The 20354-nt window shown below is 36.1% G+C and overlaps 1 protein-coding gene across 2 annotated transcripts in view; it reads right to left on the bottom strand.

The window, feature by feature from the left end:
- EPS8 (EGFR pathway substrate 8, signaling adaptor) overlaps positions 1–20354 on the bottom strand; it is a 208135-nt gene that overhangs the window by 47573 nt on the left and 140208 nt on the right. For both annotated transcript variants that reach the window (XM_068969707.1, XM_068969706.1), the window contains exons 4-10: positions 14129–14196; positions 12933–13094; positions 11017–11166; positions 8054–8136; positions 7351–7487; positions 1682–1755; positions 209–335 (exon numbers count right to left, since the gene is read on the bottom strand). In XM_068969707.1, the coding sequence (XP_068825808.1) occupies positions 209–335; positions 1682–1755; positions 7351–7487; positions 8054–8136; positions 11017–11166; positions 12933–13094; positions 14129–14196 (801 nt within the window). The remainder of the gene's footprint in view (positions 1–208; positions 336–1681; positions 1756–7350; positions 7488–8053; positions 8137–11016; positions 11167–12932; positions 13095–14128; positions 14197–20354) is intronic.

Genomic DNA, 20354 nt, shown 5'->3' with positions numbered 1-20354 from the left:
TCTTTCTTTACTGTAGCCAAATCGGGACCTAATGGGCTACTCCTTAGGTTTATCGTACTCTCCGCCTACATCACTAGTTCTCTCAAAACCAGAAAAGGGACCCTGGTCTCTGGGCAATGGAGTTCTGTTTAACAACTCTGAAGTGCCAGCTCTGCCTAGAACTGGCATTCTGAATGGTTCTTTAGAAGGTTAAGAAAATCCAACTTACCTCCTGGCCCTTTCTTTTTACCTTTCTTAGCTTTCTTCCTTTTAGAAAGCTCAGAAAATGCTTCAGCTGCTTTTTGGAGTTTTGTGATAAAGAATTCAATGTCATCCAAAATGTGGTTTAAGATTTGCTGAAATTAGAAATTACAGAATAAAATATAAAGCAGAAGAAAACTATTTTTGCCTTAGCTTTACACTGTGAAGGAAAATCAGAAAGTTTAAAAGAAAGGGAGAAAGAAAAGAAAAAGGAAAACTTCCCACATATAAATTTCAAGTTTATCACTAATTCTAAGAAAAAGTATTCAACTAAGTATACCTGTGGCTAAAGTCTAACGTTTACATTTTTATTTAGTTTTATTTTATTCTATTTTCAATATTATAAAGAAAACATTCACAATATATATTCAGACTAACTATATTCAATTACTCTAATCTTTTCATTGTGTTCTTCCCACATAAAGCTGTGGGGGGATTCCAAGAAAACAGTTTGTTAGAATAGCACTAGCATTTCAGTTTTTCTAATAAATTTCCCAATAAAGCAATGACAATATTATTTTTCAGGACTAAGGGTATATAGAATGTTGTGATAACCTAACACACACATTGATAATCTGTAACAATAGGCATTAATAAGAGTTTCTACAGGGTAAAGAAGAATTAATGATGCACTATGCTTTCACAGATCATGGGATCAACTTCAATTATATTATATATTATATCATATATTATATTAATATATACTGTATATTATACATTCTATAGTCTTTCTTGACTTCCTTTTATGTGTGAAACTTGACATTCTTCTAAAGACTAAAAACTGAGATTAAATAAGCTTTTGAGTATTAAATAAACCTTTAAGTATTAACAAGTAACACTGTAATATAAAAATTAAATTTCAAACTCTAAAGTCCTTTAAGTATTTATTTCCAAATAAGCTCAGAACATAAGTAGAGTATAAAAAGCAATTATACTGATATCATATTTTATAATGATGTTACAGGGCAGTATCATTTTGCTAGGAAATTATTATAGAGAAATCAAAATCAATATAGCCTTATCTTTTAAGTATTAAAATATACTTATCTACCCTTAAGAAATATCACATAACTTTTATCTTTAAGGCATTATAAAACACTTTAGAATAAATTCGAGGAAGACAAATTAATAAGATATTTTAATTATAGATTACAAACCACAAGAAAAGAAAAATCCCTCAAATCTTGACCATTCAGCTTAAACTCCTTTGTAAACCAGTTAATATCCTAGTTCTATCACAGCCATAGTCTACTAGTTAAATGTTGGCATAAAGGCAAAAATTGTTAAGAAAAAAAAAAATAATTCAAAGGTCATAGCCACCACTGAAAAGAGAAAATATAGTTTCAACAAAATATATTTAAATCAACTTAACTTTTCCTGTTAACATTTTTTCTCTAAAAAAAGAAAGAGCCAATGGTCTAATGATGACTGTCTCACTTACCACATCCCTGTCAATGCGGGCTGCCATCATCTCAGCTGTTTCTTCCTGCTGGTAATAATTTCTCTGTTTCTCAACTAAAGAAAAGAAAATCATACATCTTTCAACCTGTTGCTTAAGTGATACCAATATAGATAACCAGACATGCAAACTGTCTAGAAAAGAGTGCCACTGGCAATAGTAAACACTTGCACTGGATACAAAAATCAAAGCTGTGCTCATCACATCTGGCCTGTACCCTCGCCACTAGCATCTCTGACACGTATCCTCACCACCCTCATCTCTGACACTCATTCCCACCACCACACTTGACAGAGCTGAAGTACCAGCCTTCTATCTTCATGGTATTGATTTACCCTGTAATTTTCCCTCTATTCTCTCTCTTCTAAAGTCAGATGCCTGTGGAACCAAGCCTAACTTAGTACTCTTTAACTACTACAGAAGAAAAAATATACACGTTTTTTAAGCACCTATTTCTCAAAAGGTGCTTTTAAGAAGTTCTAAGTTTACTAAGTTAACTAAGTTCTAAGTTTTAAAGCTCCTCATTCTCATACTTTCTAACATCATGATAATAGCAAAGCTTTGGGTCTTCTGATAGTAAAGGGCTTCTAATATTCCAGTTGTAATTAAGCTTAAAGCCTGCAATGTTGGGCTAATTCTCATTTGAAGCTATATGCTTTAAAAGCAGAAATACCTACGAGAATTTGCAAACTGAAGAACAAAAGTCTCAAGATACTATGTCAGCTCAGCTGGCTAGGGCATAATAATCAGTTTCATTATCTGAACTCCTTCCAGCTACAAGACTGTTAACACTTTCAATTAACACAGATACTCATTCCAAGATTTCTTAGTAGAGGAAATGAAAGAAAAAGGGATGGATGGAACAGAACTGCATCATTACTAAATGGAAACACAACTCATGATGGATCCTCATGGCTCATCATGTTCAATAAACAGAAGTGCAAAAAATACTGCAAACTGCTATGCCTCCTCTATGCCTAACTTTACCCTTAAATGGAATATTCACCAAAAAATAAAAAACAAATCACTGAGTCTTACGAAACTTAATCAGTACAATTTCCATATATGCAATCTAGCCAGTTAGCTGCTGTTTTTACATGTGGTTGGCTGCTATCTTGGCTATAGGTATACCGGGCAGCAGTATATAGGTATTAGGAACTCTACTAGGTCCCAAAATATCATTTGGAGGACACAGTGAGAGATATGCAGTATTTCTCAGAGTTCTTTATAGTCTGAAGCACTACTAGGAACATACTGCAATTGCCACTATTCTACAGAGATCTCTTCTGGAGTTAGGGTAGGACTATGGCTGCATGCGTGCCTGCATGCTAAGTTGTGTCTGACTCTTTGGGCCCTGTGGACTGTAGCCTGCCAGGCTCCTTTATCCATGGGATTCTCCAGGCAAGAATACTGGTGTGGGGTGCTGTTTGCTCCTCCAGGGGATCTTTCAGACCCAGGAATCAAACCCAGGTCTCCTGCACTGGTAGGCAGATTCTTTACCACTGCGCCGCCTGGGAAGGCCCAAGAGCTATGTCAAGGATAGGAAGAAGGAGTCATCCAACCTAAGTCAGCTGGAGCCTTCAGGCGAGCAGAGAGATACTCCCCTTAGAGGGCTTTCAACTACAAAGTGTCCTGGATCCAGGCAGAACCTCATATGGTAAGCAGTGTGTTCTGTTTGACCTAGTAGTAAACTAGAAGTTCTGAAAAGCTTACCTAACTGTAGCTTGATAGATGAGACTGTACAGAGTACTTTAGACAACATCTAATGAGGGACTTCACTGGTGACTCAGACTGTAAAGAGTCTGCCTGCAATGCAGGAGACTGGGATTCGATCTCTGGGTCAGGAAGATTCCCCTGGAGAAGGGAATGGCGACCCACTCCAGTGGCTCAGATCATGAACTCCTTACTACCAAATTCAGACTTAAATTGACGAAAGTAGGGAAAAACCGCTAGACCATTCAGCTATGACCTAAATCAAATCCCTTATGATTCTACAGTGGAAGTGAGAAATAGATTTAAGGGCCTAGATCTGATAGATAGAGTGCCTGATGAACTATGGAATGAGGTTCGTGACACTGTACAGAAGACAGGGATCAAGACCATCCCCATGGAAAAGAAATGCAAAAAAGCAAAATGGTTGTCTGGGGAGGCCTTATAAATAGCTGTGAAAAGAAGAGAAGCGAAAAGCAAAGGAGAAAAGGAAAGATATAAGCATCTGAAGGCAGAGTTCCAAAGAATAGCAAGAAGGGATAAGAAAGCCTTCTTCAGTGATCAATGCAAACAAATAGAAGAAAAGAACAGAATGGGAAAGACTAGAGATCTCTTCAAGAAAATTAGAGATACCAAGGGAACATTTCATGCAAAGATGGGCTCAATAAAGGACAGAAATGGTATGGACCTAACAGAAGCAGAAGATATTAAGAAGAGGTGGCAAGAATACACAGAAGAACGGTACAAAAAAGATCTTCATGACCCAGATAATGACGACGGTGTGATCACTAATCTAGAGCCAGACATCCTGGAACGTGAAGTCAAGTGGGCCTTAGAAAGCATCACTACGAACAAAGTTAGTGGAGATGGAATTCCTATTGAGCTAGTTCAAATCCTGAAAGATGATGCTGTGAAAGTGCTGTGCTCAATATGCCAGCAAATTTGGAAAACTCATCAGTGGCCACAGGACTGGAAAAGGTCAGTTTTCATTCCAATCCCAAAGAAAGGCAATGCCAAAGAATGCTCAAACTACCACACAATTGTACTCATCTCACATGCTAGTAAAGTAATGCTCAAAATTCTCCAAGCCAGGCTTCAGCAATATGTGAACCCTGAACTCCCTGATGTTCAAGCTGGTTTTAGAAAAGGCAGAGGAACCAGAGATCAAATAGCCAACATCTGCTGGATCATGGAAAAACCAAGAGAGTTCCAGAAAAACATCTATTTCTGCTTTATTGACTATGCCAAAGCCCTTGACTGTGTGGATCACAAGAAACTGTGGAAAATTCTGAGAGAGATGGGAATACCAGACCACCTGACCTGCCTCTTGAGAAATCTGTATGCAGGTCAGGAAGCAACAGTTAGAACTGGAAATGAACAACAGACTGGTTCCAAATAGGAAAAGGAGTACGTCAAGGCTGTATACTGCTACCCTGCTTATTTAACTTCTATGCAGGGTACATCATGAGAAACGCTGGACTGGAAGAAACACAAGCTGGAATCAAGATTGCTGGGAGAAATATCAATAACCTCAGATATGCAGATGACACCACCCTTACAGCAGAATGTGAAGAGGAACTAAAAAGCCTCTTGCTGAAAGTGAAAGAGGAGAGTGAAAAAGTTGGCTCAAAGCTCAACATTCAGAAAACGAAGATCATGGCATCCGGTCCCATCACTTCATGGGAAATAGATGGGGAAAGAGTGGAAACAGTGTCAAACTTTATTTTTTTGGGCTCCCAAATCACTGCAGATGGTGACTGCAGCCATGAAATTAAAAGACGCTTACTCCTTGGAAGAAAAATTATGACCAACCTAGATAGCATATTCAAAAGCAGAGACATTACTTTGCCGACTAAGGTCCGTCTAGTCAAGACTATGGTTTTTCCTGTGGTCATGTATGGATGTGAGAGTTGGACTGTGAAGAAGGCTGAGCGCCAAAGAATTGATGCTTTTGAACTGTGGTGTTGGAGAAGACTGAGAGTCCCTTGGACTGCAAGGAGATCCAACCAGTCCATTCTGAAGGAGATCAGCCCTGGGATTTCTTTGGAAGGAATGATGCTAAAGCTGAAACTCCAGTACTCTGGCCACCTCATGGGAAGAGTTGAATCATTGGAAAAGACTTTGATGCTGGGAGGGATTGGGGGCAGGAGAAGAAGGGGACGACCTAGGATGAGATGGCTGGATGGCATCACTGACTCGATGGATGTGAATCTGAGTGAACTCCGGGAGTTGATGGACAGGGAGGCCTGGTGTGCTGTGATTCATGGGGTTGCAAAGAGTCAGACATGGCTGAGAGACTGAACTGAACTGAACTGAACCCACTCCAGTACTTTTGCCTGGAAAATCCCATAGACAGAGGAGCCTGGTGTGCTACAGTCCATGGGGTCACAGAGTCGGACATGACTGAGTAACTAACACACACAATGAGGGGTCAGAAATCCTTGGGAATAGATTTTGTTGTTGTAAATTATAGGTTTGATGGATGTTTTTATAGGTTTATTCAGAATGTCTAAAAAACTTAAGGTGTCTTACCCTTCCTCAACTTCAAGGAAGACCATTTTAACCTCTCTCAAAATAAAACCCACATCTCCTCTACCAAAAGAGTAATAATAGCTAAAATACTCTAAGTACACAAGTAGAAAACACTATAAAATTCCACTTAGCACTGTAAATACAAAGTGGAAATGTATATAAAGTGTTAAAAAGTTACAGTAACTAATAATTATGCTACTTTATTTTTGAAAAATGGATGCTTCAAAGATTTCTTTCTTTCATCTGTTTGGTAGCTGGGCTTATATGTAAACTGAAAATAGCTTTAAGGACACAAGAATCTAAATAAAATGGAAAGTGATTGATAAAATGAACTCAATTTGGCAAAAATGACTACCTACTATGCTGTTCCAGGTACTATCATATATATTATTCCCTTTCAGATTCTCAGAAACATATGAGTTTAACTCATTTCCATTCTGCAAGTGAGGCATAACTTTTAAGGTCACACAGGTATATCCCGGGCTTGCCCCAGAGCCTAAATTTGGTTCACAGACTCAAAGGACAGTCCAGTATCACTCATTTTGTCAATTAAGTTTTTTAGTTTAACTACACTGCTAGATATTCTCATGAATGATGCTTTATAGTTAAAGAGTAAGTGATTTACGCAGTCACACTGAGGTAAAAGAACTGACACTATGGTCTCCATCAAATTCAGACTCACCAGATCACAATTTATTTACCTTTATAATCAAGAGATTAGACCAATATGTTAAGACATTTTCCAGTTACAAAAATTTCAGATGAGGTGAAACATTCTGACATATATTACACTATGTTCTTTGATAATGGTTCTTTCTTTTAAGAATATCAAAGCAAAATGACAGTACAGACATAGGACCCATTAGGTAAATTTACATGGTGATGAATGCAGTTTATCCCTTTTCCACCTCCCTATCCCCTGTCCTGACATCCTGCCCTTATAAACATGAACAGTTTGTCCAAGAGAGGACGGTGTAAGATAACAGTAATGGAAAGAACTCGAAGAATTATCATTTTAAAATATTGATCTAAATTATATTAAATATTAAAATATTTAATTTATATATCAAAATATTCTATTACGTGTAATACATTATATTTAAATATATTTTATAATATTGAGTATATTAAAATATCATATTATCACTCTTTTAATTGTTAGTTGAGTCAAACTCCCTCTTTGAGTGCTTTAAAAGAAAAGACTCTAATACTAGATTTATTAAAAGACTGGTCTTAACTCTTAGAAACAATAATCTTACAAAGGCCTTAACTTTCCTTTAAATAAGATCTATTTTTACAAAACCAACCTCAAGTTTCAGCTTAGAAATCAGCATCAGAGCCTGAAAGCAAGAACTGGGTCACCACTCAAAGTAAATGTTCAATAAGTACCAATCCCTGGAAGTACTCACAGTCTCCTTGGTCAGCTGCCAATGCAGACCAGGCTGCCACTCGACTCCTAACGTCCACCTGGGTCACAGTGCCAGGGGGTACGGGGGCAGGAGCTTTGGGTGGAGGTGGTATACCAGGGTCTGCTTTGGAAATCATCCTGAAAACAGATGACAACAAACTGAATATTTACCATCTCTATTTCTATAACACATCAGTTCTCTCAGTTTTATGTATTAGTTCTTTAACCTCAAGAAGTATGCCTTGGGGTAGAAAAACAAGGATTTCTTAACTATTCCGTATTATGTATATTTATAAATGTATATGAAAAGTATAGAACATTTTCAGTTCAGCTGAAAACCAGATTTAATGTATTTTTCTGGGTCTCCTATGATTAGCAAAGGGTGTTAACAACACTAGAGTCCTAATATCTATTTATATTCCCTTAGGCTATCTTCCCTTAAAATGCCACTCTTTTGTTCATGAGTCTCTAGGACAACAGAAGTGGGAGAAGCCGTACCAGAGAAATACCAGAATTATGGAGAGAAAAGTCATGCGCACACACATACACACCAAAAACCTTGGGAAAGCAAATGAGCTGAGATTACAGACTGTAATCTGTAAAACATGATAATATACCTTTGCTGAAAATATTTTAATTTTTAAAGAAAAAAATGACTCAAATAAAAACCAATTCTAGCCCTTAATTTCTTTTAATGTTTTTACCTCAAGACATCAAGCCGCCTCTTCTGCTTCCCTCCTTTACTGTCACTGATTGCACTCTCAATATCTTCACTAATTAGGTTTGCCTGCAACGAAAGACAAATTACCTGGGAGGTTATGGATTTCTTTATCTTGGTACGTAGGTTAAAACAGAAAGAGGGATTATGTTCGCTGTCCAAATTAATAAATGTCTTGATGCAAAAGAAAAGTGACTTTTTAAAAAATCTGCTTTTGAAACATGACACTTGTAGTTTTTTTCAGTGAACTCTGTAATGAAAGGATCCGAAAATGGAAGGAATTTTTAAAGATTATTTCATCCAGACTCCTTTAATTAAAAAAAAAAAAAAGCTATACTTGTATAAAGGCAAAGAGAAAAGGGATTTGCATATGTTGAAAGTGTAATCACATGCTGAAAATGTAACTGGGTTAATACCTCTGCCTGGGAAGAGGTGGAGGAATCGGAAGTACCAGCATATGCAGCAATATCCCTCCCCTCCCCCATCCTCACCATCCACTGGGTACCCATTAACCGTGGACATACATAACTCAGTTCCAGCAGAGCCACTCCCTCAGTTTAAGACAGCCCCAAGTCATCACTAGGTGGACCCCAACACTTGGCTGTAACCCTTGTGATAACCCTTTTATTCTGTCATTTCAGGTTAATAAAACTTAGCTTTCTCCAAAGGAATGATGTTTCTGATACTTTTCCAACAAGAGCATTTGAATGTCTGATGTGGTTTTCTTGGGAATCAATGTGTGATTAGCAGCTAAGAAGTTTGTTTGGTTCTGAAGTTTATTTATAGCCAGTGATTATTACTGTATATCACATTCTTGCTGGGATATATTCATCTCCTATTTTATGTCGGCTTGTTCTCTGTAATTATGTATGTTTTCCTCAAATACACACACATGCACACACACACACTCACACACACATTGTTATTTAGTTGCTAAGTCGTGTCTGACTCTTTGCAACCTCACAGACTGCAGGCTGCCAGGCTCCTCTGTCCATGGCATTTCCCAGGGCATTTCAAATATACTGAAGTGGCTTGTCATTTCCTTCTCCAGGGCATCTTCCTGACCCAGGGATCAAACCTGCATCTCCTATACTGGCAGGAGGATTCTTTTACCATGGGGCCACCAGGAACGCTCCCACATACACACATACATACATACATAGTTATATATTATACTCTTTACCATAGGCACAGGTAGTCATAAAATTTTAGAATTGAGGAGACACTTAAAGATCATATAATCTTTTCTTGTTTTATAATTAGTAAAACTGAAGAATACTCATATGATGATTTGGCCTACGTCACACACCTATTAAACGAGTATGCTAACGTGTCCTAGTCCAGCATCACTTGGGTAAGAACACCCTAGTTTCAGGAAGAATGTCTAGGAGTCCTGAATTTCCTATGGGCAGGGTGTGGAGTTGGCTATCATATTTCCAAGAAAAAATTTATACTGAGGTGGGCAGGAGCACTGTATAAAGTCCCATGATAAAGAAAGGTTAAAACCCAAAAGGGAAGCTGCAAGATGACCCATATAAAAGAAACTATGTATATCACTGCATTTATATTTCTAACAGGGCAAGGGAAAAAATCCATCCAAAATGTGGAATATGGCACCAGTGAGTACATGCATAGAGCTGTGTGGTGGTACTCGAGCTTTTATGCAGGACAAAACAGCATTCAGTAAATCTGTTTGGGACCCATCAATATCATCATGCCCCAACAAATAAAGCAAGCCCTTTATCCTCAAAACTGGAATCCAGAAACTTCACTCGGTCCAATAACAGCTTCCAGGGAGAGATTTTCGAGCACTGAGACATATAGCAGATTTAAAATGTCTTAAGCATAGCTCTCTGTGTATAAAATGTTTGAATTAAATTTCACTGTTTTCAGAGTAAAATATCCATCTTAATCCTTACTGATGTAACAAATCTAACCTTGCAAAAAAAATTCTTAACGCGTTTTACGACTTTACAAAGGCAACATATGAGAAGTCGAATGAACTTATACAAATTATCTATTTCCACAATTGTTTCCAAGTAAGAAAGTCATTTACTTAAATAGTTTTTAGAAAGTCATTTATGACACAAATTGAAATAAAAAGAAAATTATAAAATATACTATTTATAGTCAATCTTAATTTACCTATCATATTTTAATGTCAAAGAATTACAGAAAAAATCAAATGACACTTTATGCTAATCTCCCAACATTTCTTTATAAGAAAAAGAATGCCTGTATATATTATATACAATCAAGTGGTAAATCACTGTTCTTGGCAAAGCAAAAATCAACTCAATTAAAAACGTTTTCCCTTTTAGAGAAATCAACTCATGAAATAAAGATTCAAGGTTGCAGATAAATTCTAATGTCCAATAAAGCATCACAAATTACAGTCACTTGAAATTTAGAGTGTACTTTGAAATATAAATCTTCAGAATATGGTGTGTTATTACCAGTAACTATGCTCAACTCTTTTCACATTATGACTTGGGGATTACATAACTTGAACAATTTTTCAAGTCACATAATTGAACAGTAACCCTTAAATCAGTACCATGGAAAGCATCCAAATGTTCCACTGCGATAACCCATGCTATGTGATTGGTGCCAGCACAAAACAGAATGAAACAGATGACATGGTTATTGTCTGTGAAGCATGATTTTTGAAGAATCAGTCTTTAATTATAAGTCCAAGTCCCTCAGTGAAGAATTTAACGTATTATCTGCACATTTTTAAAATAAACAGAATGCGTCTGATTTTTTAAATAACACTCAATCTTCTCTTTATTTATTTAGCCTAAACATCCTGGGGAAGATACTGAGGTGCTTTTCCTTACAAAACTGTAAGACACTAAAAATCTAGTACCGAGTAGCCATATGATTGAAGAAGGTAATCAAAAGCTAGAACATCTGCTTAAAGCGAGAGAAAATTCACCAGCCTTTTACCTTAATCTCATCACACTGGAAAAGATGAAGGTCTGCCTTGCTCTGGGTTGGCTCTTTGCACACCAGGGCAAGAATCGAATCATAGCTACAGGAGTGCATCACAGCTTGGCAATGCTGAATGGTGTTCAAAGGAAAATTCTCCAATTCATTCTAAAAAGCAAAAATACAACTTGCCTTACTTTTCATTGGATATGTAAAATCTGCTCCACAAAGAGCTCTAGGCATCATACCAATAATTTTTAAAAGTATGCAAACCACATTGACAATGAACACTAGTAAACACAGAAAATATGGAGGATGAGTAGGTACAAGGAGACAGAAAATACACCATCCTGGGCTAGAGGAGCAGTGAGAGAAAGAGCAAAAAAGATGGAAATATTTAATAAAGGAATGTGGTTCTGTTCTTAATAAACAGAAGAAAACCTGAAATTAGCAGTACTGATTTCCTAAGATTATGGGATAGAGAGGATGCCTTTGAGAGAAAAATAAGGTAAACTGAGGCCTCTTTCCAAAGTTATTATCCATCTTACCTGGTATTCTTTTCCTTGTGGCTCTATAATATCAAGGTTTTGCTATGTTTTGTTTTTACTTGAATATTATAGTCAAACTCTTAGTTTTTATCTTTAGTAATCACAAATGTTAAGCTAAGAATAATACATCATTTGTACACTTTTTATTTCAGTGAATCTCTTAGATGGAAAAATTCACTATGTAAGTTTCTCCAGCCAAAAATATTAGGGTTAGAAGAATCTTGCTAAAAAATACATTCTTTGAAATGATTAAGCTATTTGGTCATATGAAATTGAACAGTCTCTAACCAATAAAAAGGCATGCCAATAAGAACCTGATAGATCAAATAATTACTTCTGAAACAAATTAATTTTCTGTTCATAATAATAATGAATTCTTTGTTAATGAGATACATTTAAGGAGGTTATCCTAACATGAATGGCCTTACACAAATGGCAAGCAGTGTCATGATGTGACTGATGGGAGAAATGGTGGCTTTTTATAAGTAAACAAAATCCAACATCCCTGATAAGTGGAACATAAAAAAAACAACAATAACTTTTATTACAGACAGCACATATACACAGACATCACACCATAAATTTATTCTAAGCCCTCATTCCTTGGGACCCAGAAAGGTGAAACAAAAAACGCAGATTCCATTAAAACAGAATGTAATTTCTAGGTCACACCAGGGAGATAACAATTTTCTTTCAAAATAAATTAATATTCCTTCTCTATAACTACTTGAAACTAGGAGGATTAGAGAAGCTCCCGGGTATTATTCTCTCACAGAATGCAATGGATGAGATGAAAGAAAGGGCAAATTTTACACCATACTCCTATCAGAATACTTTAACATGATTACAAAAGTTATTTTCTTTATCTTAGCAACTCAAATGCCTTCTAGGTGATGGGGCTCAGAAAAGGCCTCTTTTAAGAGCTCCAGCATCTTACCTGACTACCTGTGTGAAAGAAAGGTACCCGGTGTTGACCTGGTGGAAGTTGAGGCACATACACACAAACTCCTTCATACCAATTCACTCACTGGGGTTCAAACCACAACACTTGGATATGGCTTGGCCTAGCATATAATTAACATATGTCTTAAAGAATAGTGCCCTATAGGGGCTTTAGTTTAGCGCTAGGTATGTTTTTCCCACTTCTTCCATCTCATCATATATGGTTAAAGAAACATTGTATCCCTGTATTTCTGGTTTAAAAACATGATTGTGCATGCATAAAGTATATGGAGAAGGACTTTTTTCCTTCAAATTCACTGCCAAGAGTATTTTATGGTGGCAAATATTTAATATCTACCCATGTTCAAACAATCTGACCTAATGTGAACATAAATATTTTTAGACTTTTTTGAAAATAAAATAGTATATGTTTTTCAAACTTGCCTTTGATTCTAAATCGATCAGGCTCACAGCTTTCTCATCCACCTGAAGAATCATATCTTGAGTCCATACTTTGCCCTTAGCATCGAGCAATTTCAGCTTCCTTATTCCATCATCAACAGTTATCATAGCATCTTTCCGATCCAGAACAAAGGTGGTCAAGTGCTTACGATTGAGAAAAGAAAAAACATAACACACATAGCCTCTTAGTAAACATTTCCCCCCCAAAATTGTAAAGTTAACCTAACTGAAGTCAGCTAATAGAGGGGAAAGACAAAGATTGGGTTGGTCAAAAAGTTCATTCAGGATTTTCACACCTCTTATGTGAAAACCCAAACGAACTTTTTCACCAACCCAATACAAAGTACTTTAGAACTTTATGGGAACCTTACTGGGATAATAAAGTCAAAACTGGTTTTTGATGAATAGAGGAAATGATGCCTTGAATCATAAAATACCTAAATCTGTTTAATACTGAGCCTTGTTGAACTAGACAAACATGAGAAAAACAAACTTTAAACAGCTTAAATTACATGCTCTTTATATTCCATCTTGGTTATTTAGATGTTTAACAACAGAAGGTGGTCAACAAACCGGCCTGAAAACTAGAGATACTGGTAGTTGAGAGCAGCAACAGCAATTCTAGTTTGCAACAAGTGTCAAACTTTTCACTCCACTGAAACAAAACTTTAAATTTCATTAAGCATGCTTGAGGAAATAGAAACCTAAAAACAGGAGCAATTTAAAAAGTACTCCCTAATTCAATATTTTCTATTATAATAAGCAAAGTTCACCCAAATAGATTCCAATTTAGAGCAAGTATCTTAAAAGACAGCAATAGAGGGGAAATTTTTAAAAAAGAGACCATTGTTTAAACAGAACTTGCAATAACTTTAGACAAAACCATCAAGGCTTATTTCAAGAAGATTCCATAATACAAAATAGACGTCTTTGTTCTGTTTTTAACCAAAAAAAGGTTGATAATGATAAATGAGTAGTTATTTTAATTTATTCTCCATGAAAACAGATTAACTAGATACTTTTATACTTAACATCTGTTTTTAAAAAATCTAAAAGAAAAATTTCAACCCAATCTACAACATCATAGACATGAAATAAAACATCGCTCTGATTCTACTATCAATTTTTATGTCCCTCAAGCTTCATTCTACATTGTAGCAAACATCAAAGTATCTTACTTCAACACGGTATTGGGATATATCTGACACGCTGCTGACACTGTCCCGTGCATAATTCTTCCTTTGTTCTGGAAAAGAAGTTTAAAAAGCTGTTATTTACCTATGAATAGGCTGAACTTCATATAGCAGTGTCTCATGGCCATCTCTAAAACTAGTCTATCTCATATATAAGTACAGTAGTTGACAAGTCACCATTGTGTGGTTATCTGAAAATACTCATTATTCATATTCAATGAAAAAGTCATGGAAAAGCTTACATGAAATGTAAAAACGATATGACCAACATAAATGATCATAATCCCAAAAGTTAACAAGATTATTCATGTGTAAGGAAAAAAGTTATTTCATCTAAAGATGTTATTAATCAGGGATGTCCTCTTGACCAGAAAAGAGAACAATCTGGCTTGTAAATTTCATCTTTTAATACACTGAGAACAAAATGGAACTGTAAATACTGTCATGGATACTGTATTATATGAGTTAGACTACATTATTAAAATAGACACTGCAAGGCACATGTTTCAACATATCCACACTAGGGAGCAGGTTAGAGGAGATTCAAAATATGATTCAATCACACTCAATGCCATTTAACTCTAATAATATTCACACATCTACAGAACACAAATGTGATACTCAGAACTGTAGGTATAAGCTGTTAGAAAAAATAAGAAAATTAGGTAGAAAGTTACTGTACCAACTAAATAAAAAGCAAAAAGCAACCTGTTTTTCTTTTGCAAAATGCTGCAAAACCAAAATAAAATATGTGACGGTAATATTTTGTACTTGTTGCTTTCTGATCAAGCAACTTGATCATTTGTAAATTTGGGGTTGCCCGATTTTTTTCCTGTGGTGAAAAAAACTCTAAGTGGGAAGCAGAAAAGTTTGGATTATTGCTTTTGTCTCTTGTCACTAAGTAGGAGACTGATTTTGGCAAAACTCTGCATTTCAGCACCCTTATTGTAAATGCAAGGGTTAAGTAAGGTCAAGTTTCAAGATTCCTACAGCACTAAAATTTATTCTCTCTCTCTCTGCCTCTGTCTCTACCTCTCTCACATAAACACACCTTAGCTTTCCTAATAACCATGTTTTTATCCAAATATAAACCTGTTTGTTTCAGGTAATATAGAAATTTTCTGATTTTGCTACAACAGAAGTTGAAAAGTTCTGCTGAACATAAAAGCAAAGTAAGTACAAAAATACTAACTCAGAAAGGTGATGCATAGGATTTTTTAAGATGATAACTTTCGGTTTCACAATACCTATGAAAGTTACAATTTTTCATTTACATTTCTCTTAAAGCTTAAGTGAGAATATAAATATGCCTTTTATTACATCACTCTGATATTATTCCAATACATTCTGATTTTGCTTTTGCAGCATGAAAGCTATTTACTAAAAATGGGCACACTATAACATTCATCAACTGCTACCTTTCTTTTTTTGTTTGGACGATGATCTGAAGAAGTATGATCCATCTGGTCCTACCAAAACAATGTCACCGAAAAGAAACATCTGATTTCACCTTAAATTTTCTATTCCAATATGACAAAACATAAACCTTAATTTACACCTTTTTAAGAGTGAACAACCATAATTTTTCTGATTATTAGCCAAGGATTAATCAATGTGAAATATGAACAAATGGATACTTGATAGGTTAAGGAAAGTATCTTAACCCATGATAATTCTTAAAAAGTCAATATTTAATTCAGGGACACATCTGAGAAAAACGCTTTTAGAAAGACTCAGTATTTCAGAATCACTGGTTCATCATATTCTAACACAATTCTGCATGCCCAACTCAGAACATGAGGGCAGTTCTGTTTCCTTTTGTTTGGCCTCAGGACCATAAAAGAAATGCCAGCGGTTGCCATGGTCTCCAATACTGATATGGCAACCCTGGGATGTTCAAATGCTTGACTGAGTTTTTCAGTTAAGTGAATGGCAAACACAATTGAAGATAAAAAACTATTAGATGTTTTGTAATTAAATATTCTCATTACAAAACAATAAAACTTTGTTCCCCCAAATTTCCTAACACATAGTTTCTCAATCTACAGAAAAATACTTTACAAAAGTAGAAAACACTGTTTGATAGCATTCATAAACAGTCTGATGCTAACTGAAAGATAAGGTACCATTCCTAATATTCTAAATTAAGGATCCATTGTAGGAATTCCTAAGCTCTTTCTCTCCAGTGTTATACAATAAATAATATGTATGTGTTACAAGAAATCACCTTTTAAAATGTGTAAATGCCACCTAAAGATGTGTAAATGCCATAAAATGGATTTACAAATAAACTAGTAGTTTCAGTGATTTAAGTCAATGAATAAAAGTTACCATGAACATTTTAATAGGAAATTTTGAAATAAAGCTCCTAAAAGGCAATTAGAGTAACATTTAATTTTTACGAAAATCATATGTACTCTCAAGTACAGCTGTAAATAGTAATTACGCTCCTAAGCCTGAACTGTCTCGCCCAGAGCTCTAAAACAGTATGGAAACTCTGAATAAAGTCACCATGATACTTAAGATAAAGTCTCTATTGAGGTCCATCACTTTCTCTAAGAAACGGTTCTCAACCTTGGCTGCACATTAGAAAATGAATGTTAAAAAACACTGCACGCCCTCCGCCACCCACACTGCATAGCCCAGGATTCTAATGTAGTTGGTCTAGGATGCAGTCTGAGCATTGGGCTTTGTAAAAGCTCTCCAGGAAATTCTAATTTTTTTCATTATAATTCCAAGGTTGGAAACTACTATTCCAAAATCAGTACAAAGGGCAATCAACTACCACCTCCTAAGTTGAAATTGTTTTCTTTCCAAATTAAGAGTGTAAGTCACGGTCAAATAGTCTCTCTCTCTGAGACAATTAGAGTTAGGAACAAACTCGGCTTGACAGTACTGCCACTGATGGTGCTTCACTGTTTTTCCTAACGGCTTTATTCCATGGACCAGATATACAAACCCAAACAGATGGAATTAGGTGGATTCAGTTAGCAAAGATGGAAATTCTTTATGCATTACTGTAGTGTTACTGAGCTGATACAGTGTTGTGAAAACTGCTATTTTACTTCTGGACCAGGTAGTTAAACTTAGGTTTCAGTGACCTTTGGATGATTATCATGTATCACTATAGGTTCATCAAATCTAACAGGTGTATTCCTCTGAAGGTGGCTGCTGACAGTGGAGGAGGCGAGGGTGTGGGGGTTTATGGAAAATCTTGGTACTCCTCAATTTTGCTGTGAACCTAAAACTGACCCCCAAAATGTCTTAGTTAAAAAAAAAAAAAAGGTTTCACTTAACTCTTGAATGAGTACAATGACCACTATAACAATACTCAGGTCTCAGCATTTATACCTAATTCTCATTTGCCTATATTGCTGTTTACACATAAGATAGCAAGATTTGAAACAGCTAATATTCAGAAAATTGTTATTTTCTCTTTCTTTGAAAATAAAGTTCTGCTCAGAAACTAAGGATTTGGTTATTAAAAAGAAAAAATGTAACATAAAAGTGAAAGTGAAACTCACTGAGTAGTGTCTGACTCTTTGCGACCCCACGGACTATACACTCCGTGGAATTCTCTAGGCCAGAATACTGGAGTGGGTAGCCTTTCCCTTTTCCAGGGAATCTTCCCAATCCAGGGATCAAACCCAGGTCTCCTGCATTGCAGGCGGATTCTTTACCCACTGAACCACGAGGGAAGCCAAACATAAAAGTAGCTGCCAAGTATTTCTCTAAGTAAAACAGTGGGTTATTGTTCATACTACTTGACAGTTATAGAAACTTTCAGCCATAGGAAAGGAGAACTCCTTGACCATTATTTTAGTGTTTAATTTCTGTACAGGAGAGGTGACTTCGCGGGAATCAGTAAGAAGCTAAGCTAAGCTAAGTCCCTTCAGTCGTGTCCGACTCTGTGCGACCCCATAGACGGCAGCCCACCAGGCTCCCCCATCCCTGGGATTCTCCAGGCAAGAACACTGGAGTGGGTTGCCATTGCCAGGGAGTAATAATTACAAGCTCTCAGGATGTAGGCAACTATAAGCAAGACTAACACATCAGTCTTTGAACAGATCACTTTTAAAAACAAACAAGGTCATTTTTACAAAACCACATTTTTTAAGAATTCATTTTATTGCCTGGTCCAACAAGTTGTTAAAATAGCTCATCCCCCAAGGTGAAAAAGAAAAAAGCTTTAAAACTTTCAGATAACAGAAAAATTGCTAAATTGTCTTTTTGAGCCACATGCACTTGACATGGATGTGGCTGGATGTCGACTCTAACATTGCCCAACCTCCTGGTAATATACAGTCAAGAGCCTTTTACTTACAGTTTTTAAAAATGTTTTTTCTTAAACTATGTATTTTTTCCAAGTAAATTACACCTTGTCAACAATGAGGATGGAAATAAGAGAAGTGGGTATTAACCCTTTGGTGCCACCTGAATTTATAAGAACTCTCCTAGACTTCAAATGGGACAATTAAAGAGACTAATAATTCCAAACTAAGAACTGAAAGAAAAAGAAAGATAAGAACAAAACGGAAAATATGTGGGTCAATATCTATGAAGAAAAGCGGTATATTTGAGAACATGGAGTTGAGCACTGTGTAAAAATACAGCAAAGTTTACAGTCAGTTATACAGAAATGAAGCATACAGACAACAGATTACTGATGCTCACTTCACCAGTATCTCCATAAGAAGAAAAAAAGAAAAGCAAGAAAAAAACAAATATATCTTCCCACATGTTAACGTCACAAAAGCATTCAAACTTCAGGTAAAATGAAACGTGAGAGACTGCCTGTCATATTTTTCTTTTACTACATCACCGCCCAACAATATAATAAATGTAGGTCATGACAATAAAGTACTACTAACTGGTAATCCTGTGAAACATATTTTTCTGGTGACAGGATGACATTAAACAGCTGATTAGTTATGGTAAGTTGCCATATTCCAAATTTAGCTCATTTAAAGGAAAGTCACTCTTTGAGGAAGTTCAGCTGTTCAGAACACAGCAAAGAACCCACACTTAAATAAAATAAGCCCTCCGAGTGGGAGACAGAGATGTCATAATATCTAATATTAATATTTGCACATTTTAATGCATAGACTCTCTATTCCCTACTTACAACCTATATGTAATACTCACGATATTTCCTATTCGTTTCTTACCCTACATATATCAAAAGCAAAGCTAGAAGCAGGCACATTACCAACAAAGGACAGTTCACCTGAGTTTATTAAAACTGCTTGGGACCTAGCCACACAGGAATATACAACAGCTTCAAATACTCCTAAGGGAAAAGATCCTATATGGTTTGATGTAAAGTTAAGGAATGGGCTTCCCTGGTGGTTCAGTGGTAAAGAATCCACCTGCCAATGCAGGAGACATGAGTTTCATCCCTGGGTCAGGAAGATACCCTGGAGGAGGAAATGGCAACCCACTCCAGTATTCTTGCCTGGAGAATCCCATGGACAGAGAAGCCTGGCAGGCTACAGTCCATGGGGTCGCAAAGAGTCAGACACGACTGAGCAGCTAAACAACAATACCAGCAACAAAGGTAAGGAATGCAGTCTCTGAGCATCTCACAGTACACAAGCTGGAGTATACGCCACTGACCCTCTGAGTCATGGACAAAGGATTACAGGAGCCACGCCCCAACAAAAGGGAATGTCTAAGGCTTTTTACAAGCATTTCCCTTAAAAAAAGACTTTGACAAGCAGGCTAGCTGGAAAAAAATACATAAAATTTTCAATTCCCTGATAATGGCAGCCAAATGAAATGTTACCACCGTGAGATAAGAAAAGAAAGAAACTAGAAGAGAGAAATTAATATGTATTTCCTACTTATGTTGTCAGGGAGTTTATTGATGCAGAGCCTCTCACATGCTGGCTTTAAAATTTCTTGTACAATAATGAATAAATGACAGTTTAGGGTGATTAAAACTGCAGCACAACTTAACCATTTTCCTTGAATAAATTAAAGAATATAGCTAGAAGAAGCAAATTTATTATCATAATTGTGCAGTTCACATTCATAGGACTTATAAAAAATATTTCTAGTGATAGCTGGGATGCAAACTTTAAAATATATGATGAAGATTACCTCTTGTTCCTGGCAAAGTATCACTGAGATGAGATGTATGACATCATTTGGAGGTAATAGTAAAATATTAAATTTGATGCATCTGAGAACCCATGACTAAAAGTTAACC

The sequence above is a fragment of the Capricornis sumatraensis genome, chromosome 4 (genome assembly GCF_032405125.1).
Source record: "Capricornis sumatraensis isolate serow.1 chromosome 4, serow.2, whole genome shotgun sequence".
NCBI classification, from domain to species: domain Eukaryota; kingdom Metazoa; phylum Chordata; class Mammalia; order Artiodactyla; family Bovidae; genus Capricornis; species Capricornis sumatraensis.
Note: the sequence above shows the minus strand (reverse complement) of the source record. Positions and strands in the feature narration are given on the sequence as shown.